The sequence below is a fragment of the Trachemys scripta genome, chromosome 22 (genome assembly GCF_013100865.1).
Source record: "Trachemys scripta elegans isolate TJP31775 chromosome 22, CAS_Tse_1.0, whole genome shotgun sequence".
Lineage (NCBI taxonomy): Eukaryota > Metazoa > Chordata > Testudines > Emydidae > Trachemys > Trachemys scripta.
Window position 1 is genome coordinate 2223827 of NC_048319.1, and position 22990 is coordinate 2246816.

The 22990-nt window shown below is 41.0% G+C and overlaps 2 protein-coding genes across 7 annotated transcripts in view; one reads left to right on the top strand and one right to left on the bottom strand.

Annotated features, from left to right (window-relative positions):
- Nucleotides 1-2209: 2209 nt before the first annotated feature.
- Nucleotides 2210-22440, bottom strand: SUGP2 (SURP and G-patch domain containing 2). Of its 4 annotated transcripts, none has more exons than XM_034755462.1 (11): nucleotides 22306-22439; nucleotides 21224-21345; nucleotides 18493-20091; nucleotides 16985-17102; nucleotides 14498-15006; nucleotides 14198-14309; nucleotides 11065-11582; nucleotides 9977-10041; nucleotides 9160-9296; nucleotides 5693-5813; nucleotides 2210-5511 (listed from the first exon to the last, which is right to left on the bottom strand). In XM_034755462.1, the coding sequence occupies exons 2-10, from the start codon at nucleotides 21336-21338 to the stop codon at nucleotides 5693-5695; spliced, it is 3294 nt and encodes a 1097-aa protein (XP_034611353.1). In that variant the 5' UTR covers nucleotides 21339-21345; nucleotides 22306-22439; the 3' UTR covers nucleotides 2210-5511. The 4 variants fall into 4 exon arrangements, 2 of the variants coding, with proteins under 2 accessions (XP_034611353.1, XP_034611352.1); XM_034755461.1 differs by having other exon boundaries at nucleotides 2210-2481; nucleotides 22306-22438; XR_004643753.1 differs by having other exon boundaries at nucleotides 2210-2481; nucleotides 5693-9296; nucleotides 22306-22440.
- A 77-nt stretch (nucleotides 22441-22517) lies between these two features.
- Nucleotides 22518-22990, top strand: part of ARMC6 (armadillo repeat containing 6) — a 12708-nt gene continuing 12235 nt past the window's right edge. Inside the window, exon 1 of one of the 3 annotated variants that reach the window (XM_034755464.1) lies at nucleotides 22518-22626. The gene's annotated coding sequence lies outside the window, so the exon portion shown is untranslated. Of the gene's footprint in view, nucleotides 22627-22665; nucleotides 22850-22990 lie in introns of those variants that run through there. The other 2 variants (XM_034755463.1, XM_034755465.1) reach the window with 2 other exon arrangements.

Genomic DNA, 22990 nt, shown 5'->3' on the forward strand with positions numbered 1-22990 from the left:
TACAGATAAGAGACCTATTAGTCATCCACTCCACTGACTTAATAATGTAGGATTTTTTTCTCCACTGCACTACATTTTCTAGTGTTTTGACTCTTCCAGTTAAGTGCTTTAGTAGATGGTATTTTCCCCACTCACTTCTTGTAAGATATTATTCAAATAAAGTAGACAGAGTGGAAAAAGTTTTTCCTAGTATTTAGCACATTTCCTTTTCAGCTTTATCCCATCTCAGGTTATACACCTTAAATAGTTTATCTTCCTTTATATTTACACCCTTCACATTTTTTTAGATTACATAAATACACATAAATGGTTTGTGCATAGGTTTTGCATTTAGATAGTCCTGATCAGCCAGACCTAAAGTGTTACAGAATAGGACAGAATACAGCTGCAATCTATATTTGATATATGGGGTATGCGTGTTGGGTGGGGGGTGTTGCACATCAGAGTTGACCATGCTTTACCAGCACTGAGGAAAAAGATATGTAAATAACCTAGCTACTGATCAGACTTAAAACAACACCATAGCAGGTGGCTCGTTTTCCACTGATTGTACTGTGATTTGACTATGTAGCCTCAATAAAAGTCAGGAATTTTTTTAAATAGATTATGTTCCTAATGCTCTATATGGAAAAATGATTGTATTTTCTGAAATAACAGGTCCGACAATTCCTTCAAATGGGGAATGCTAGATGATTCCGACTGTCTAAGATGTTTCCACCGTTAGCTTCTGCCTGAGCTGGTCTTTTTTAAACTTGGACATGTAGGCAAAGTGACAGAATAAAAAGATACATGCAAATAATTTTTCTTTATTAATACTCAATGAGATAGTAGCTGGATAATGCTTCCCTTAGCTACTAGCCCTTCAGAGTTAAGGCTTTGCCCATGCAGTAGTTCAAGGGCAAAACTGCAATCTTTTAAATACATTCTTCTGGCACAAAGCTAAACAGAGCACACTAGATGTCAATGCTTTTTAAACAGCAATGACTTTATTGCCCAGAGCGAATGCAAACATTTTCCACACCTGCCCTCATTTAGCAATTTATCCAAACAAGGTTCACAAAAGCTATTTATTTCAAAAGTAATCACGTTATGTTGTCCTTAAATGTATTCTCATTTAAGTGACTACTGTTCAACCCTGCAATCTGGCTGTGACTCACCAGCTACAGCCATGAAATACGGTGAATGAGGAGGATAGTACAGAATCTTCATGCATGCAAGATGGAAGATGAAAAATTATCTAAGAATGTATTTTTATGCATCAAAATTTATTATATTTAGAAGAGGGCCAGACTTATTTTGGGCAAAATGAACCACAACTAACTTTAGCCACAGCAGAACAGAACATCAATACAAATAAAAACACTGTGTGCTGTATTTAAGAAGCTAAATATTTCTTCATTTTTAAATATTTATATATTAAAGATGCTATAGATTTTTGTAAATTTTATAAACAGGAAGAAAATATATTATTGGTAGTACATACCATTTAAGATATGCAAGCAACAGAATAAGAACAGTTGTACTAGTCCCACACATCTGTTTCAAATAACAGTGCATTATTTGCACAGGAGATTCTTCTGCTCCATTAGGGCACCTTTCAAGCAAACAAATGTGGAGTCTCCCTCCCCTGACCCTACACTTAGTACTCCCCACCTCCGTACAGCTACCAGGAACTGTCAGTACCGGAGCAAGGGACAGGTCTTGTACTGGGGTTTGGATCTCTTTCCCAAATTACCAAACACCAAATAGGCTTTACTTCTCCAATGACTCTTGTACAGCAGCTATTACTGATCAAATGTTTCACCTTGCTGTGGCTCCACCCTGCCCCCCAAATGGTCAGATTTTAGTTATTTTTTTATATATATAAAGCTATTTTTGCTTGTTGTTTGAAACAGCTCAATGCTCCAGCGATAATCACAGAGATAAGGTCTGGCTCCTGGGATGTAGGAGCCCAGAACGTAACTCTCACATTCTGGCTGGTACAAACTGGAACTGGCATTCAAGTCAGAGGTAACACCATGGTGCCCTTGTTTAATGCACCAGAACCCTAGGAAAATCAAATAGCTCTGAAATAATCCAAAAAGCAACCCTGTAAATGGGTGATTTCGTAGCGATATAACACTATATAATCCCAATTTCATGTATCAGTACCAAAGAAGTGGTGCGTATTTCCCACATTCACAAGCAAAACATCATTGAAACCAGAAGGAAACGGTTTACCTCTACATTTATTGCAGATTTTAAAAGATTAACAATGCTAACATCTTTACTTGTACTAAAAAGAAACTTTAGTTATCCAATAATATAAGCATCTACTTATTACTAGCTTAGCACTACTGCCAATTTGCACAGAACAAAAACTAGCAAATTGCTCTACAAGATCATCAACAGTAAAAACAACCAAAAGACAGCAGACACACCACTGAAGTTAGTTAAAATGTTCACTGATGCTTGTAGTCTTCATGGAAGAGAGCCTGGAAACTAAAATAACAGAAAAGAAACTAGTAAACAAGGCAATGTATCCGCACAATGTTTCACATATGTACCTGTATTTAAATTTTCAAATCAGAGCTGCCTGCAAAAGCAGGTTAAAATAAAGGGGGGGGGAGGGGAATTCCTTTTGCCAAAGGAGAGTAAGGTCATCTCTTGGTAAAACAAGATAAAAGTGGTACACAGAAACCCACTTGAGAGCAACACTGGAATCTTAGCACCAGTGTTGCTCTGCTGATATCTTGTCCAAAATTAACACTTGGCACAAGAAAGATTGACCATACTAGTTATCCAGGGCAGCAGATTAAGATTCCCTTAGGAACTACTGTTCACATTCATTTTCAAGAGTGCATAATACTCAAGGAAATTGCTCTAAATTGAGTTGAAATCAGCAGGGAATGTACCATTTTCCAATCTGGATACTGAATTTTTCCAGACTGGATAAGTAGGTGTTCAGCAAATGTACCCCAAATGGTACTGTGCCCAATCTGTTTAAACCAGAACAGCCCAGAATGATCAGGGTCGAGGGGGCTGAGAAAATGCATCCCAACATTGTGTGAAGCCACACACTGATTTGTGTCTTTTTCTGCAAATAGCACAGCATGTAGTCAAGAGATTTTCTTCCAAAATGTAAATGTGAAAGAAGAGGTGAACTGGAAGCATGTGGGAATAAAATAAAATAATTGTAAAACAGCAACAATGGCAGCTTCATCAATGAAACAAAGGAAAGTTAAACCCAGATTAGCGGGTCTGAGAAATAACTCTGCGGCCAACACTATTGGTTCCAGAGCATCATTTTCTACAACAGACCATGAATGGTGGAACTCCTCTTTTAAAAAAAAAAACCCTCTGTTTTTGCATTCAACACAATGTCTAATTAATCATGGGAAAGGGAAAAAGTGCAGTGGAAAACATCTCCAAATAGGAACCTATCAGGTAAGTGTAATACTGCCAAATATTGTACCAGCTGAACTTAAAGGCAGCCTTTCTCCAACATGATTGTGCGCTTTATGCTTCTAAACATTTCCAAGCAAAACCTATGGGATAAATCTTTGTAATATCACCAAATATCTTGAATAAAGTATGATGAATCAGGCAAGCTTTGAGAACATACATTTGTATTTAAGGTCCTGGATGCTCTAACTTCTTGTAATGTAAAGGTGGAGAAGCGTGACGTTCATGGAAAAATTTAACTGTACCAACATGACAATCATTTCTCTATTGGCTGTTTTTAGTGGTCATGTGCTTTCAAGCTACTGAAATTGAGTGATCAGAAAATTACACTGTGGCATGATATTGTAGCTTATTGCTTTCACACACACACAAAGCAAAGAGAAATCTTGCTTTCATAAACTAAGTAAACTGATTTTACAGGAATGGAAAGGTTTTGGTGCTAAAGAATGAAAATTAAGATACTCCCTTTCACTTTCAATTGGCAGGTTTATTTATTTTTTGAACGAGGCGATGACTGTCCTTTGCTCAATAGGCACAGGTGAGTTGATAACTAGAGATCAAGTTTTCTTGCATATTCATCATTTAGGAATGCCAGACACTGGTGCTTTACTGTAAGGTACTTGTATTGATTGTACCGTAAGCTGTCTGCATTACAAGCAGCATAGTGCCAGATGAAATCATTAACAAACCTGCACACCTAGTAAGCCAAACATACATCAGATCAAGACAAATTCTCTTTCAAGAGGAAGTAATCTGCCATTGTCACATTAAAAAAAAGTGAAGGCTCAACTATTTTTAGAAGTGTAACGATGGAGAAAAAGGAGCAGGCTAAAAAGTGCAACTGATATTATTAAATTGTCACTTTGAGCAATCCAGTCATGGATTCTTTACTGACATGCACACCTGGTGAAAGATAAATGACCAACTAGACCTTGAACATTTGTCTTCAATACTATTGCTAAGTCTTCCATCATTTCTTCAGAACTGCTTCACCAAGAATGCTTTTTTGTTGTAGTTACTGAAGCACAAAGTATACTACTGGAGTCTCATCTTTGATTTAAATAAAGAGAGAACAATGGAATACAAAGTTCTTTAACAACTTCAGGTTTTGTTTCATTTTCCTGGAGTCCTGCAGTCAAAGAACTTCTGAAGAGCAATATTCAATAGGATTAGAAATATGCTGACTCCCTAAAGTGATGCTCTGACTTACAAAAACAGATGTTCGGCTTCCAGATGATCTTCTATATTTGACTTCCAATACTATTTTAAAACATAGTTCCAATCTTCTGCAGAATCCAAGTTACACCTTGTTTGCAGATTTCTTTCTTTGAGGGAAAGAAACTATACAAGATTTTATTGACCAAGACCTGTAAAGTCATGTAAAAACAAGTACACTTGAAATTGGTACTGCTTGCTTGTTACAGTGAAAATCTGAGCAGCTGAAATTTTTGTTAGGCAGTATAGTTGGGGTGTTCTTATATGGATTCATTATGTTAGTCCTACATAGGTAGGCATGGATTCCTACATGCTTATTTTAGAAGGTTTTGTTCTTAAATTGTTCTATGAATGGAAAAAAATATCAAGAACTGCTTTGTCCAGATCATAGCAGCAGTTCAAAAGATGCAGCCATTCAAAAAAAGCTTAGTAAAATAAAGCAACATTTGGTAGTGAGGAAAACCGTCTCTCAAAGAGATCTGAATTTGAAAATCTTCTCAGCCTGAGAAAGGGGCAGACTGGTTTTCCAGCTCATATTTTTTGTGTTGCTTACATTGTTTGGAGCAAACCATCTTGTCACATAGTAGGCATTCTTGGCCAAAGTGAAAGGTAAACAGGCACGTCTGAGAGCAAATCCGTTGTTTCTTCCTCAGAAGATGACAGCCAAGTTGTCAGCTTGCACATCTAAGTACAAGGCTAACTTTAATCTTGGAAAATGTTTTTGGTACAGTAGTATTCAAGTTCACTGCCACAGCACAAAGTGTTCTTCATAGTGGCAGCATGCCGAAAACCTTTCACACAACAGCTTTTGCGAGTCCATGTTTTCTAGCAAACGAGTCTCTTGCGTCAAACCTAGAAAGTAAGATGTTGGGTAATTCAGCAGTCCAAAGTAGTTCTGGATTTTCATGAAATAATAAAAACCCAGGTGCATTTGTGGAAACACAGTAACACCTCTGTTCAAAGCAAGGCTTTTTAACTGCAGTATTTTAATATTTGCAGGAATTCATAAACCAGACTTGTCCATTGCACATACCTATTTACTTGCTCTTTTCTGCCTGTACATTTGTATCATTCTTTGACGGAAAACATCAAATGTATCTTCTTTATTTTCTTCCCCTGCAGCACCCAAGCCCTCCCCTGCAGAGGTAGTACCCCTAGGGAGTAAAATGGATAGTTAGCACAATTTGATTAAAATACATTATTTGACAAAGTGCAGAAGAGATGTAAAACAACAATAGTTTCAAAGAGAGACAGTTACAGAGTAAGGATCTAATTCAGTTTCTGTGTCCCTTAATATGCCAGGCCAACTGTGTATAGCTTTTCCTCCCCACAGACAGAAACAGAAAAAAGCCAAGGTCATGTGATATTGCTGAATAAATGGAAATATAGGTAGTTCTCTAGATCAATTTCACAGACTCCTCTGGATTGATCATGTGATTCATGACACACATGGTCCCAATTCAAAATGATGGCACCCCAAAGTAGCATGGTTTCTAAAATCCAAAATGGCACAGAAACCACCAGATCTCTTGGGAACTAAGCCCCCTTCCTTTATGTTGGAGAAAAAATAATTAAAGGGCAAGTTATCAGCTCTGAACACAACCACAGGGTCTGGTGAACTGTAGTTGGGCTTGCTGTGCCACAAGTGGAAACTCAGGTGGCATAAGTGGCATCAAGAAAGAAACCATCCTCACTATCTAATTTCTGTAACTATATAGCCATGGCCACATAAACCAAGTATATGGTCATATAGCCCTGGAATATTTGTGCACTCTTAATAGTAGACTGAGCCTTTGCAGTCCGCAGGGACTTTTGTGCCTGCAACCAAGTCCTGGGAAGATGTTTTTTCCTTGCAATCCCTGCAGTATTAGTATCTGCCTTGGAGCTGCAAGATCAAGTTAGAAAACTCTCTGTAGGAAGAGCATAAAACCAATTCAACAATTCTGTGGCTTCCTGGCAGGGATAGGCCACTGTCCATAATGTGCCTTTTTCCACATGCCCCACAGACACATGCCATTACTATCCTAGTTCACCAAGTCACCACTTTAAAAATCTTCCCAAAGATATTTCTGTGATGCCCACAACAGGGAACAAATAAATGTGTCTGTAACATGTCATAGCTTAATCATTCCTCTGGACCTCCCAATGCATTCCTTCTGTTTCATCTTTTAGGTTGTCAGCACTTCAGGGCAAGGACGATCTTCATTTTCTGCCTTGTACAGCGCCAACCATTGGTGCTTAGGTAATAATGGATTTGTGAACCAGGAAGACTTTATTGTAGATATGATAAGTATTGTAGAGTCCCCCTTCTGGGATAACTTTCAGGGCAAGAGTACAAGTGACTAATCAGAGAAGGTAGAGATTAGACTGGTTATAAGAGTGATCATCTAAAACTCTTCTGCCTTCACATTTTCCTTCCCTCAGTTCAATCTCAGGACTGGCCAGCTCCACAGCTGACACAAATCATTTCTCTGAAGCAGGAAGAGGAATGCAAGACCAGCAGGGGCTTCCCATAACTGAACTTTCTGTAACTACTGGCTCCAGCAGGAGGCATCATGTTCCCCATCTCTTATCTCCGCTATGGAAGAAGGAAGAGAAACCCAAGAGGAGAAAAGGGATGTTATTCTGAACCTTTCCAAGACTAGTCATTAGCTTTTCCCTGTCACAGGCAGGCCTCAAACTTCTGTTCCATCTCCACATACAAGAAGATTGACATCTCTGTGTGCATCAATCCTGGAGGCAAATGTTCTTGTTGCTGTTACACAGCAATAAAAGGCTATGCTAACATTACATTGGACTGCCTCTAAACCTTCACACATATTACTTCTGTCCATTTCTCTTTGGTGAGATAAAATTACCCAATTTGTGGGCCTTCTAACCACATCTCAACTAGTACTTGTCCACAGAAAGGCTGATGGTTTCTAAAGCATGCAGCATTTCCAAAGGGAGAGTCATGGATCACCTTGAATAAATGAAAAGCTGCACTGGACAGCAATTAAGGTCACCACAGTGATACACAAAAAGGTGAATTGCCCAGGACAGCCTCACTCACATTGAGATAATCTCAGATTTGGGCCTGAGACTTGCCTCCAGAGAGAAAGGAAAGAGCACTGGAGACCATTAAAGAATCTAGTGCTTTGGAGTTACCTAGAGACATAGCTGCAACTCCCTCTGTACATTAGACCAAAAACAGCAGCACAATTTTCCTGAGAGCTGTGTACAAGGAGTACATTCACAAACAGTTCTCACTTGTCTGTTCTGGCAAGTGCCTTTCCATAAGTGACAGAGCAGCTAACTTTAGTTGGGAAAAAAACAAAAACCAACAGCATATTTTCATATCTAAAACACTACCCTTTGGAGAAGATCTAAACCTTCTTCAGAACCTGGTAGGTTCGCAGCTGGATTGACCAAACAGGTTTTAACACTCAGCTATTAATTTTGTGCTGGGGAAACCAAGGAACTGCAAGTGTGTTGGGATGAGGAGTTCTGGAAGCTAAGGATCCAGTATCTTGGCAGAGAGTAGAAAGCTACAGACCAGATGGGGTGCTTTCCCATAGGGCATTCCCATCTGAAGGAAGGAGGTGGGAGACTAAGGGTGGTAGGCCACCTAACCACAGGGTGTCCCAGAAGTACAAAGAAACACACACTTGGCTAAAAGACATCCAACTAGATTAACTGATTCTGTTGGAGAAAGATGGGAAAAATTTTCCCTAAGAAAAGAAACAGTAAACCAACAAGGTACTTCAGTCAGCTAGAGTTTTTCCCATGTAGTTGGTGGAGTGAAATCACCATTTTTTTTGTGCTCTGTGTTTCTATTTGCAGCTTGGAAGAACTATAACCTACTATCTGGGCTGGAAGAGGACATTGGAGAAGACATCCTTAAAACTTAGAAAAGACTGTAAAATAATAATGTATGCATTTCAAGAGAAAAGCATGCTTACCTTCTAGGAGATGCACTTACCTCTTTGCAGAACGCAGTGGAAAGAATCTTATGTTTACAGTGGAGATGGTGTATTACCTTAACACATAAGTACTGTGTGTGGAACTCCTATGAAGTCTATTTATATATTACAATGCACACATCACAGCAATCTCCAGGCACCAATTGGAATTCTGCATGCAAAGAGCTTGCAAGGTCAAATCTATGTGTTTTCCTTCTAACGGAGCACCCCTATGTTATTACAAGGCTTCCACACACAGCAGGGTGCTTGCCAGAGTTTAGGTGGTGTCAATAAAGAGCCTCAGGAAGCATTTCCTCCCAGCCTTCAGCAATGTCCATTCAGATGGCAGGAAACAGCCTCCCCTTAGAACACCAACTTCCACCCAATCTGATTCGTAGAGACACAAGGCCTCCAGTCTCAACTCTGACCAGCCCAAGGAGCAGACCAAGAGTGGGAATAAGACATAGGACCGATCCCATCAGGACAGGGATCCACAATTGCTACTAGAAGCATTTTCCAAATAGGTCTAATATTTCTGCAGTTTGTTCCCATTACATACACTTTCACAGGCTCTTTGATTCCTTTTCCTTGTGAACCAAGACCACGTCCTTCTTGCCAGCCCATCTTCTGAAGCATCTGGAAACCCACATTCTTAACTGTTAATTTCTTGTGTAAAAAGTCTAAGTCTTTTGGTTTCTGCAGAGAGAGAAAGCAGGGGGAGAGTTTTTGGTACAGAAAGCAGCCACCAGTTTGATCTCTTCACCAGAAACCTTCTGCAAATTGAGTGTGTCCAAGTTCCTGAATGTACAGAAACAGATTTAAAAGTATATGTTTAAGTGACAGGTTTCTTCATCTGGATGGAAAATGTCTTCTGAAGAGTAATTGTTTGTGTAGCCAATTTACAGAGTACTACACTAATGTACCTGACAAACTACCTTTATTTTGTGTCATTGATTTGTTTAATCACACTATCAAAAATAGGAAAGCGTTAGAGCACACTATTTTCTTTTTTAATAGTTGTTTTCTGATAACAAAAGCAGGATGAAAAATTTGAAACATTAACCCACTCACTATTACAAAAACTCCATTTGAACACATTTATATCATCCTTACAAAATTATTCTAAGAGGTAAGAGAAAGCTACCAGATTAACAAATGATTTAATTCTTCAATAAGGGCCCTAACCTGTGGCGGTGTTGAGCTTTGTCACCTTCCACTGTCTGCCCTGGGAGTGGAGGGAAGTTGGCTACTCTCAAACAGTGCACTGTTCCTTGCAGGATTCAGGCCTAAGGGTCAGATTGCCATGAAATCAATGGCAGACATTTACAGAACTGTTTTCACAAGACAGAGTGAAATTACACACAGAGTTTCCTCACCTTCTTCTTCTTTGTAACTGGGCGGCCTCGGGGTCTGTCATAAGCAATTCTGACAGGTTCATGAACTGAGAATTAAAGCAAAGACAAAAGTCAATCACAAAGATGACCAATTTTAATATGGAACTAGCAAAATACATCTTCATATGCATGACTCCCATTTAATGCCTTAATCTAATACTACTACTACCAAGGGCATTAAGGTTAGAGTGCACAAAAAACAAAGATTTTCAAAGGCACAAGTGGGGGCTAGGCAATTAACTCCAATGGGAATCAGGCACCTAACTACTCTTTGTACCTTTGACAATCTCCCCAAAAAGTAATAGTCCAAGGACTTCATATCTGTTTCAGCTCCACTGACTTTGAAAATGTTTTGGTGGAAAGCCAAGTCAAGACTGGCACATAAATCAGTTCATTGTGTCTTGTTCCCACAGCACATATGGAGTCATCTATTCATAGACCATTTTTATTTGTGTGTGGTAAGACACTCATGAAAGTAGTTAGCGAACATGTGCAGTAGTCAGTTTTCAACATAAGTATCACTCAACTGTTAGAATTTGTTCTTTTAGAACACAAAAGAGATAACATGGCCATACCGTCAAACTACTTGACAAATTCCACTTAACTTTTGAGATACAAATATCAAACCGAAATACTTCCTGATTAACTGTTATGAACATTTTACAACGTGAAAGTATTAATCTGACTTTCTAAATACGGTCACTGCCAGACTTGAGACATTGCTCAAAATTAGAAACAAGTGATGGAAATCCCTCCCAACCCACCTTTTTATCACTTTGTTTAATCAACAGCAGAGAGGTATGTGGGTATGCAATAGCTACATATGCTCAATGAATACAAGCATTGTTGAGTCAACCTTACAACACACACAAGTTAGAAGCAAGTTTTACTATTGCACCAGAATGCAATGACTATCCACCTGTTCACTGGGATGTGCCAATGGCTACTAGTAAACAGACATCTGAAGTGCATATTTTTTTAATTCATTTTATTAAACCAAGAACTACAAATATATAGGAATTCAAGGATTCTTGCCGAGGGCCAGAAAACATCCTTGAAATGATACTTACCTTTTGGTTCCTCTATGAGGCAGACCCTCTTAGATGCAGGAATCATGCCAACTTTCAGAGATTTGCTGCTGATTCTTTTGCGAGGGAAAGGGGTACCAGGAGCAGAAGCTGGCACCTGTGTTGACAGATTTGGTGTAGTACTATCAGAAGCTGAGCTTGGCTGCATTTCACCTGTTGAAGTTTCTTCTCCTGTTTTGGACAGCATCTCTTTGGATGCGATCTCCTCAGCACCACCTGCTGAGGCCTCTTCTTCCCCCTCCTCTGCATGCTCCATTTCCACTTCTTCCAAGGTCTGGGAGATATTCTCAAGTTCAGCTTCTTCTTCCTCCTCCTCATTGTCCTCCTCCTCCTCTTCTTCCTCCTCCTCTTCTAAATTATCCAAATTTCTTTCTTCAGGTTTATCACTTTCCCCAGGTGCAGCTATTTCTGAAACAGCACTAAAGTTGATAGATGGGCACAATTCATAGACTTTCATTCGATAAAATTTGAAAGCAGAACTGTTTTGGTCTTGCAGAAACCTGGAAGCATTGCAGAAACAAATTGCATTGAAAAGCATTTAAATTCAACAACTAAAAGGAAATTCCTATGAGTTACCATAAAGTTAGATATTAAAAATGGATTTAGTAGAAAAGATTAGATGTAGTCATTACACTGGTACTTTTGTACTATTATAAAATACTATAGGAACTCCCAACCACATGTAAAAAAATGTCTCTTGGTCCAATTAGACAAAACACAAATGGCATTACACCAACAAAAGATTTGGCACAAACTGGCACAGCCCCATAGAAAGCAGTAGAGCCGTGCCAATTTACACCATCAGAAGATTTAACCCATTGTGTTTAAAGTCCTAAAAAGAGTTCAGAACATAGGAATGTTCCTAACATTAGTCCTGCTTTGAGCAGGGGGTTGGACTAGATGACCGCTTGAGGTCCCTTCCAACTCTGATATTCTATGATTCTATGAATGGCCATAACTGGTCAGATCAATGGTCCATCTAGCCCTGTATCCTGTCTTCCCGTGCCAGACGCTTCAGAGGAACTGAACAGGCATCTCTTTTACAAGCTGAACAGTCCCACTCTTTTTAATCTCTCCTCCTATGGAAGCTGTTCCATACCCTAATCATTTTTGTTGTCCTCCTTTGTATCTTTTCCAATTCGAATATATCTTTTTTGAGATGGGTTGACCAGAGCTGCAAGCAGTATTCGAAGTGTGGGCATGCCAGGGATTTATATGGCAGCATTATGATATTTATCATCTTATTATCAATCCCTTTCCTAATGGTTCCTACCATTCTGCTAGCTTTTTGGACTGCCACTGTACACTGAGCAAATGTTTTCAGACAACTATCCACAATTACTCTAATATCACTTTTTGAGTGCTAATAGCTAACTTCGACCCAATCATTTTGTATGTATAGTTGGGGTAATGTTTTCCAATGTGCATTACTTTGCATTTATCAACATTGAATTTCATCTGCCATTTTGTTGCCCAATCACCCAGTTTTGTGAGATCCCTTGGTAACTCTTCACAGTCAGCTTTGGACTTGTAAAAAGCAACAAAGAGTCCCGTGGCACCTTATAGACTAACAAATGTATTGGAGCATAAGCTTTCGTGGGTGAATACCCACAGGTTCACATCAACCTCCCTGGACACACAATAGCAGATTTAAAGGTAGCCATCCTACAGCAAAAAAACTTCAGGACCAGACTTCAAAAAGAAACTGCTGAGCTTCAATTCATTTGCAAATTTGACACCATCAGCTCAGGATTAAACAAAGACTGAATGGCTAGCCAACTACAAAAGCAGTTTCTCCTCCCTTGGTGTTCACACCTCAACTGCTAGCAGAGGACCTCACCCTCCCTGATTGAACTAACCTCATTATCTCTAGACTGATTCTTGCCTGCATATTTATACCTGCCTCTGTAAATTTCCATTACATGCGTCTGACGAAGTGAGTATTCACCCACGAAAGCTTATGTTCCAATACATTTGTTAGTTTATAAGGTGCCACAGGATTCTTTGTTGCTTTTTACAGATCCAGACTAACACGGCTACCTCTCTGAGCTTTGGACTTAACTATCTTGATTAATTCTGTATCATCTACAAACAATGCCACCTCACCATTTACTCCTTTTTCCAGAACATTTATGAATATGTTGAACAGTATAAGCCCAAGTACAGAACTTTGGGGGACCCCACTATTTACCTTTCTCCACTGGGAATGCTGACCATTCATTCCTACCCTTTGTTTCCTACCCTTTGGCTAGTTACTGATCCGTGAGAGGAACTTCCCTCTTATCCGCTGACTGACTACTTTGCTTAAGAGCCTTTGATGAGGGTCCTTGTCAAAGGCTTTCTGAAAGTCCAAGCACACTGTACCCACTAGATCACTCTTGTCCATGTTTGTTGACACCCTCAAAGAATTGCTTTGGGGTGCAGGATGACTGGCTGTGGATGTAAAAAAAAATTACATCTCCCATCTATCACGACAACTGTGCATTCTGGAGAGATTTTGGCCTCCTCTCAAGCTTCAGATATTGTCTCCATTAGTGGTCAATAAGTTAAACCAGCGGCTCTCAAACTTTAGCAACCCAAGGACCCCTATTTTGATTTAAAATGTTCTGTGGACCTCCAAAACAGCTTCTAGTTTTCCCCGGGGCTGCTCAACTCCCACTCAGCCCCAGCCCCCAATCCACTCCCCACCTCCACCCCGAGCGCGCCCTGTGCACGCTTCTCCTCCTCCCCCTAGTACCTCCTGCATGCCATGGAACAGCTGTTCAGCAGCGTGCAGGAGGTGCTAGGAGGGAGGAGGAGGAGTTGATCAGCGGGACTGGTGGCCCTGGACATGACTCACGGACCCCAGTTTGAGAATCGCTGAGTTAAACAAGATAGACAAATAATCTGACTTGGTAAAACAAATCCAAATCCTACATTCCTAAAAATATTTAAACATTACAATTTATATCTTCTTTAAGGACCAAAAGACAGTGATAAACAAAAATCTATGTAATTTAATGCTACCAATAGCCAAAAGACAGATCTATATGTCAAACAGTAATTCTACATTAAAAGCTTGGTGTTGTAATTTCTCTTATTAGACTATTTACAAATGGATATATAGGTTACTCACCAAAGATCTGGGTTATCTGCACTATTATCTATGCTGAACTGCTCAATTTCTGGTCCGACCTGAGCAACAAACTTGGCCAGCTTCTCAGCAGTTTCCATTGTTTTAGCATCCACTGGAAGTAAGAAAACAGTATGTTTGTACAGTGCCTAGAACAATGGGATCTAAAGTAACTGAAATCTCAAGACACTATGACATGGTAAATAATTATACCAAGTAGAGTATTTTACTGACATCTGAACTAATGCCTTGCTCATACTACTAGAGCTAATAATTAAGATCTAATTTCAGACCTTCACCTACCATCAGGAAATTGAGACAACAGTGATTGGGACTGTCCAGTGGATGCCAATAAATCCTCAGTGTCTGCCACTTCTTCCAGTGACAGAGAAACTTCTGGACTGGTGGCATGCTGTGAGGATCCAGCTGTGTCCAATGATGAGTTCTTCTCAGACATGCTGATTTCTGATATGGAAGATTTTGACTGAACCGAACCCTGGGTGAGCTTGTCTTGACGTTTCAGCATTGTACCAGCTGAAAGCACAGTCTGTGTCCCTATAGTTGATTTTCTCACTTTCCTGCCTCTAACTCCATGTTGTGTAAAAATTCCAAGTCTTTTTCTTTTAAAGAGCCTTTTCTTGATACTTGCTACTTTCCTCGCATACAACATTGCCCTCACTGATTCTGTTGCAGATTCTTCTGGTGTTTTCCCCTCTCTGCCTCCCTCCTTTGTAGATGATGTCAATCTTTGCATCTCTGATAACTTCAGTCTGTAATATTTGTATTCTAGACTATCCTCCTCAGACAAGAACCTACATTAGAAAAGAAAAATGCATGCAGCATGTGTAATGAAAACATATACTGAAAGCAACCTTCGATATTTCAAGAACATCATGGTAGTTGATAGTATATAGGATGCCCTATCCTGGTAAAAACAACCTACAGGTATGGGTTTTCCTCCGATAAGCAGTAGTTCCATTTCCTAAGCAGTAAGCAAAGATAAATTGTGTCAAGCTGCAAAATCACAGATTGCTTTAAGATAGAGCTCAAGTTGCCAGTAATGAAACCGCTATACTGTGGGGATCATATTCAAAGGGGCGCTATCACCCTTCCAACCCTGATATTCTATGATTCTAACTTGATTTATTAATTTTTTCAAAGTTGACTAATTTAAAATAATTCCATTTTAAGAAAGAATGCTCTTTAAAGACTATGTCTCGGATTAAAAAAAAAGTTTTCTTCTACTTCACACGATGTTTATAAAAGGTCTTTTCAGCAAGAAAAGAAACAGAATGCCTGTACAGAAGCAACAGTTAATTAACGATACACAAACTATACTTCCTGGATTTAGGAAAGTACTTAAGCATGATAGTCCCATTGACATTTGGGGCTAGTCAGATGCTTAAAGTTAACCATATGTTTTAAGTAACTTCTAGAATCAGCGCCGAAGTGCTGTTCAAACTGCAAAGCGAACAAACTGGGAAAGTATAGAAAAATAATTTTCTCTAGCTGTAATTTGTGACTACAGAAGCCAATTCTCGAACACCCTTCAACTAGACAGTGTCACTTTAAAATAAAATGGCATTGTTAAAGATCTGGACAAACTGACTGGATTGGAGTGATTCAAGTTCATTTTTGCTCATATGAAACCTAAACCAGGATTTAAATTCAGGTCTTTTCTAACCTTCTGTAATTTAGACCCTAACCCTGCAGCGAGCTCCCCGCAAGCACATCCCTGTGCCTGTCTGGAGCCATGGGGATACATGGGGGGGGGCACAAGGATCTGCTCACATAGAGGTCAATGCTGACTCAGGGCCTCAGCCCTCTTCATCTTCAAAAACAATATTCATGTTAAATTACTGAAATGAAATCAACTTCATATAATAGGATTTTAACCTGGACTAACAAGCTTTAATATAGCATTACAAAACTTTTCAATCTCAGTTTAATGCAAGTTGCAACTTAAATGTCACACCCAAATTGCTGTTAGAACAAAATGAGATTTACTTGAAAAAAATTAAGACTATACCATGCTTATGCAATTATGTGTCTCAAGTTCTGTTTTCAAACATTGAGCATGGGACTAAATACATAATTAATACAAACATACATTCATTATACCTAAATGTCTTATGGCTTTCTACTCAAATTGTTTTTGCCCCCCTGCATGTGGATTGATAGATCAAAAGGAGTCTAGTCTGTTAGACAAAGCAGGTGATTAAGAATTAGGACTCCTGGGCAGATATCACTTACTTTCCAAGTATGTTAAAAAGCTTAATTAGCATTTATAAAGTGTTTTCAGCTATTCAGATGAAACATCCACTATGGACTTTATTTTAAGTCCATTGAAATCAATGGCAAAGTTGCCACTGACTTCAATGGAGCAGGATCAGACACTAAATAGGGCAAAGAAGTATTATGCTACAGTAGAACCTCAGAGTTACAAACACCAGAGTTACAAACTGACTGGTACACCACACATCATTTGGAACCGGAAGTACACCATCAGGAAGCAGCAGGGACAAAGAAAAACAACCACCAAATACAGTACAATACTGTGTTAAATATAAACTAATAAAAAAAAGGGGGAAAGCAGCATTTTTCTTCTGCATAATACAGCTTTGAAACTTTACTAAGTCAATGTTCAGTAGTAAACTTTTGCAAGCAGCACCCCAATGTTTTGTTCAGGATTACGAGCATTTCAGAGTTACGAACAACCTCCATTCCCGAGGTGTTCATAACTCTGAGGTTCTACTGTATATTTGGAATTAACTTCATCAAAATACCTACCAATATTCAGGGCAGCTTTTTTGAGCAGTTCTCTCTTTTGCTGACAAAGTACCTGTAACAATACTGTTCACTAGCTTTTCAATCGTCTCTACAACTCTCCGATCAGCTCGCTGTGGAACTGTAACAACAAAAAAGCACGGTCATTGTATTATTCTTGTCAATAGGATGTAAAGATGTCCAACCATTTTTATAGCAATATTCCAGGAGTAAGCCGGTTATTGTTAACACACTACACAGGCCCATTCTCGGTAGACTGACATTTTAGGTGTAATCAGCATAATAAAAGGGGGAAGAGATCATGCAATAATTAAAGAATGTCGGGTTGGGAGATACATGCCAGGATCATATTAATTATACTAGTTTTATAGCATGACAATTACTAGCTGTAAGTCTAGTTTCAATTCCCAGTCAAATACTGGAGCAAATATTGAGGAAAGTCTCACAACACATCCATGATGATGAAATCAACAGCAATTGGCATTGTAATGAACAAATCTTTGAGAACTAATAAGATAACTTTTTATATTAACAGAAAAGCCATTGTTTGCAACATAATCAAATTTTAGCACGTAATTTGATAGAAAACATCTCAGAATCTCACTCAAAATTATTTCAAGTTTGCTTGGATAGAAGTGTCTCATGAACTGATATTTGGCTGAATAACTAGAGCCCTGAAAATCTGCCGTTATCCACTTTATAGCCATGAACCATTTTTGTGTATTGCGGATCGGATGCAGATTTATCCAGGCAGGGCTCTATGAATAACCATAAACAAAGGGCCATGACAAACAGCAATGTAATAAATTGGTGAGAAGCATCTACTGGGATACTGCAGGGATTGGTGTGAGGTCATTTTATTTAGAGGAATCTAGTCCAACTTGAAACTTAAGTCAAAAGTAGCTTCAGCTACTATATTTACCTCTTTGTCTGCCTTTCAATATTTGTGGTTTTACAGTTACATTTTCCTATCTTTTAAAATATTAGTAAAAAAGATGCAAGTAGAAATTAAGAAAGGGAAAATTAAGGCTTAAAAAAAAAAAATCAGGAAAAACTTCAAGGATTGATCTCTTAGGTCTGGAACAGTGTCATTATGAGAAGCAGTGTGGATTAAGGGACTGAGCATGGGGCTGGAGCCACGACCCTGCAAAATCTAATTGTGGATCTGTCGCTGACCACCTACATAGTCTGGGCAAATTAACTCTCATACAAAATGAGAATTACTTATATGCATCAAAAGGGTGTTGTGAAGATTAGTTATATTTGAATACTACTATGAAAATGTGAAATGCAAGTTATATGTAAGTCAAGGCAAGTATTGGAAGTCCCACCATTTGGTACATTTAAATCTAGACTAGACAAAACACCAATGAGTGTATTATAGGGAATAATCTTGCACTGGAGACTACATGGTCTAATAGGCCTTTTCATCTTTAACTTCCATGATTATATGGGGAAAACAAATCTAATAAATATGTACCAGAAAAATATTTTATGGCATTTTAACTTACTCTTCATTTTAGGTCTTGTATCAGGAGCAGTTTTTTTAAGCTGTATTGTGGATTCAGGTTCTATTTTCTTCATCTGAATTGGATAGCCACTTTTCTCAAGCCAAGCTTTCAAGTTCTCTATGTACTCTCTTCCAAATAATGTTGAATCATCAAAATTTGGGAATGACGTAGGTGCTGGAGCCATTTCCTGGAGACCAACAGCTTCAAGTATTTTCTCTTGCCTGAAAGCAGAAGCTAATGCAAAGGTTTGGCCCAAAAGTGCCAAGGACTTACGACACAGAGAAATGGTGGTCTCAAAAGCACCTGCCATTTCTCCAGAATTACTGAAACCACTTGTCTTGATGCTTAATTCATAGGCATTGCAGGCCATAAGCAGAGGTGTGACACTCTTTAGAAGACGATCTTGGAGCCTCATCATGTACTTATCAAAAGGCTTTATTATTTCAAAGAAGCAGTTCTTAGTCTTCATGGCACCCTTGTCTAACAACATATTTAAGAACTCATTGTCTACTTTGGGAGTCTTCAAAGCAGCATGTTGTAAATTTTTGATGGTAAAGAAACAATAATCTCGGTGTTCTGGCTTTAGTGAGCATTTGAATGAAGCAAGCATTTTTGCACATGTTTCTGTCTCCAGCTCGAAGAGGGCCCCAAACAGCTGTTGAAATTCTGCATCATTTTTTATTGTGTGAAATCCAGCCCATTTTATTATTTCTATTCCAAAGGTTGAGAATATGTCAGACTTGTCCACAAGATCAAAATTAAGATGTCTGAGAACATGCTCAGACTTACGAATTCGGATGACAGGCCTTTGGGTTGTCACAGTTGACCTCTGATTAGGTCGTAGGATTAGTTTCTGATTAAGGCGCTGGGCAATTGCAGACCTCTGGTTAGGTCGGTCTGTAGTTTCTGGCATCTGATCAGGTTGCAGAGTTGACTTCTGATTAGTCACTGGTAGTGTTTTTTTAGTGTTCCATTTCTTTAGAGGAGTTTTGATATCTCCTTTAAATACTTTATTTTTAATCAGGCCTCTCGTAATATTTTTTCCTCTCAGAATCCTTCCTCTACCGATGTTGCCTCTGCGTACTGGCGGTCTGAACTCACTCTCAGATTGAAGTCCATATTCCAGGTCATAATCCTGACTTTCTATGTTCCCATACTCCTCTTCCACAAGTCCTGGTGACCTAAAATCACCCAAGAGCTCAGAAGAGCCAAAGTCAGTGTCATGCAATCTGGAGGATTCCCGAGGGTGAGGGCGGCCATAGTCCCGGTCCCGAGAGGTAGGGCGGCCATAGTCCCGGTCCCGAGAGGCAGGGCGGCCATAGTCCCGGTCCCGAGAGGCAGGGCGGCCATAGTCCCGGTCCCGAGAGGCAGGGCGGCCATAGTCCCGGTCCCGAGAGGCAGGGCGGCCATAGTGGTCATGGTAGTAATCATCTTTCCTCATGAGAGGGCTACTGGATCTATAAGAAGGCCCTGGATAGTCCTCTCGAGTGTCTCCTCTCCAGTCGTCATGCGGATGGTGTTGGGGACCGTCATGTGAATATCTTCCATCATCATGAAAACTGTCTTCATACCTGGGTCTTGAAACGGATCTTGAATGAGCTGCAAGAAATAGTTTAAAAGAAGAAATGAGTACAACATAAAATGCATTAATATACTGAGCGGTCAAGCACATTTAGAGATCTGAGCAACCAGCACTCCTACACATCTCCTCGAATGAGAGCCCAAGTCCAATTCTATGAACTATTTCTCTCTCTCATCTTGCACTTTCCACCTTGTAATAGAAAAACAAAAAATGTTAAAAAAAATCTGGGTTTTTGCACAAGAAATAATTACTTAAAATATCGGATTCGTAGATTCATAAATTTCAAGGACAGAAGAGACTACTGTGATCATCTAATCTGACCTCCTGTATAACACAGGGCCTCGACATTCCCCCAAATAATTCCTAGACCATATCTTTAGAAAAATACCCAATCTTGATTTAAAAAAATATCAGTGATGGAGAATCCACCACGATGCTGGCAAGTTGTTCCAATAGTTAATTACTTTCACTGTTAAAAATTTATTCGTTTCCAGTCTAAATTGATCTCATTTCAACTTCCAGCCATTAGACCATGTTACACCTCTCTCTGTTACACTGAAGACCACATTACTAAATATTTGTTCCCTGTGTAGATACTCGAACTGTAATCAAGTCACCCCTTGTCTTCCTTTGTTAAGGTCAACAGACTGAGCTCCTTGAGTCTATCACTATAAAGCAGGGGCAGGCAACCTATGGCACGCGCGTCGAAGGCGGCGCGCGAGCTGATTTTCAGTGGCACTCACACTGCCCAGGTCCTGGCCACCGCTCCGGGGGGCTCTGCATTTTAATTTAATTTTAAATGAAGCTTCTTAAACATTTTAAAAACCTTATTTACTTTACATACAACAATAGTTTAGACTTATAGAAAGAGACCTTCTAAAAACGTTAAAATGTATTACTGACATGCGTAATGCATTTTAAATCAGAGTGATAAATGAAGACTCGGCACACCACTTCCAAAAGGTTGCCGACCCCGCTATAAAGTGTGTGGGTCACGCCTCTTTGCCCTTACACACACAAAAATGCAGGGAAAAGCTATATTAATGCAAATTTAAAGTAGAAAATTTAAAGATATAAAAAAATTATGATCTGTACAGCATCTGCCATAATCCACAGGTGAGGCAAACTGAGCATTGATTTGGGCCTTACCTTTAAAATGATGGATTGTCTCTTCTATAGCATCATTTCGGTCCATCCGATACCTTTTAACTTTATCTTGCACCACAGCATCAAAAGTCTCCCGCGTAATTCGTCTCGAGGCCATTTTCACTCTGTAGCAAGAAAAATGCTCAATCTCTGACTGAAACACATTCACTGCCTTTCTTTGCACAAGGGAGAGCAAGCTGCCTCTTGTAAAGGCAGAGCTAAGTCGGGTGCATTTACAGGGCCACAGAAGAGTGGCATGTTCCACTGAGAGAGGGGCTGGGCAGCATTTTCATAAGAACAGTGTGTGTTTCTGTGTGTGTGTGGTGTTTCTGTGTGTTTCTGTGTGTGTGGGGTGTTTCTGTGTGTGTGGGGTGTTTCTGTGTGTGTGGGGTGTTTCTGTGTGTGTGGGGTGTTTCTGTGTGTGTGTGTGGGGGGGGTGTTTCTGTCCCCCCTGGGCACAAGTGGCCGACCAGGACGTGAGGCCCCATACAGGAAGGGACGTCAATACAGATTGACCTGCTAGCCTGGAGGAAAGCGATAAGTGCCTCCAAAGCAGCCCTGGGTGGCTTCCTACCGATCGCTCCACAACTCCCTGAGGCGGCCCCGGTCCCCGAGCCCCCACAAGCGCCGCCGGCCGGGTCGAGGCCTCCAGCCACCACGCTCGCGGGGCAGAGGGAGGAAGGCTGGTCACGCGTCTCTAAAGGGGGGTTTCCTCAATCCCCCCTCAGCCTGCCCCCCCCCCCGCACCAGGTTTCTCCACCGCAAGCCCCACCCGCACCTCGCCCCACTCCCGCAGGCCGGATGCGCCCAGCCTCCCGCTCGCGCTCGGTGCGGTACAGCCAACTCCCAGCCGTCTCTGCGCGTCACCTGACGCAGGCCCCCGTCGCGCATGCGCCCTGATTATTGCCCCCCCCCCGTCCCACCCTACGCATGCGCAGTCACTCCCCCTCCCCTGACACGCATTCGGAGGTGGGGGGGTCATTTTATTTTTTATTTAAAAATTGGACATTTGAACCCCCAGGGAACTCCCCAAACACGGGCGGCTGAGGTGACGGGACTAACGAAGAGCTCGCGCAGCCTCTCACCCCCGGGCGGTGCAGACGGCGGCTCGCCAAAGCCCGGCAGCAGCGATTTATCGATCAGCGCGTCCAAGCTGCGACTTTTCTCCACAGGGCGCCTGGCCTGGCCGAACGGTCGCGCACCGCGCATGCGCTGCAGAGGGTCAGGCGCTCGCTGAGCACGGAAGAGAATAGGCACGCGCAGGACGGTTCTGCGCGTGCGCGGGACCTACCTGGTTTAACGCTGGAGGAACGCGCGTGCGTTTGTGGCGCACGCGCACTGAGACCCCTTTCGGACGCCGGCGCAGTCCGCAGTCTCCGTGATCTTTTTGGGCCGTGTGGGATGGGGTGAGTTTCTTCCCGCTGAAGTGGTGGCCGCGGTGCGCATGCGTACTCTGAGCTTTGTGGCGCCCAGCTAAGCCGGGGAGAGCGTGGTGTGGTGCGGTTCTCTGCGCTGCGGAGGGCGTATGGCGGCCGAAGCGGGTCAGTGCGGTAGCGCCGTTCTCAGAGCCTCTCTCGTTCTTTGTTGACCGGGGCGGAACCTAGCTACGGCGAGCAGCGAGGCCCACAGGTGAGGGGGGAAGGGACTGAGATGGGCTTCACCAGAGGACTCAGTCCAGTGGTCCCCCGTCCATGGGGAATCGCCCCCCGCCCCGGGGTAGCTCCCTCCCCCCCTCCATGGGGGATCGCCCCCCTCCATGGGGGATCGCCC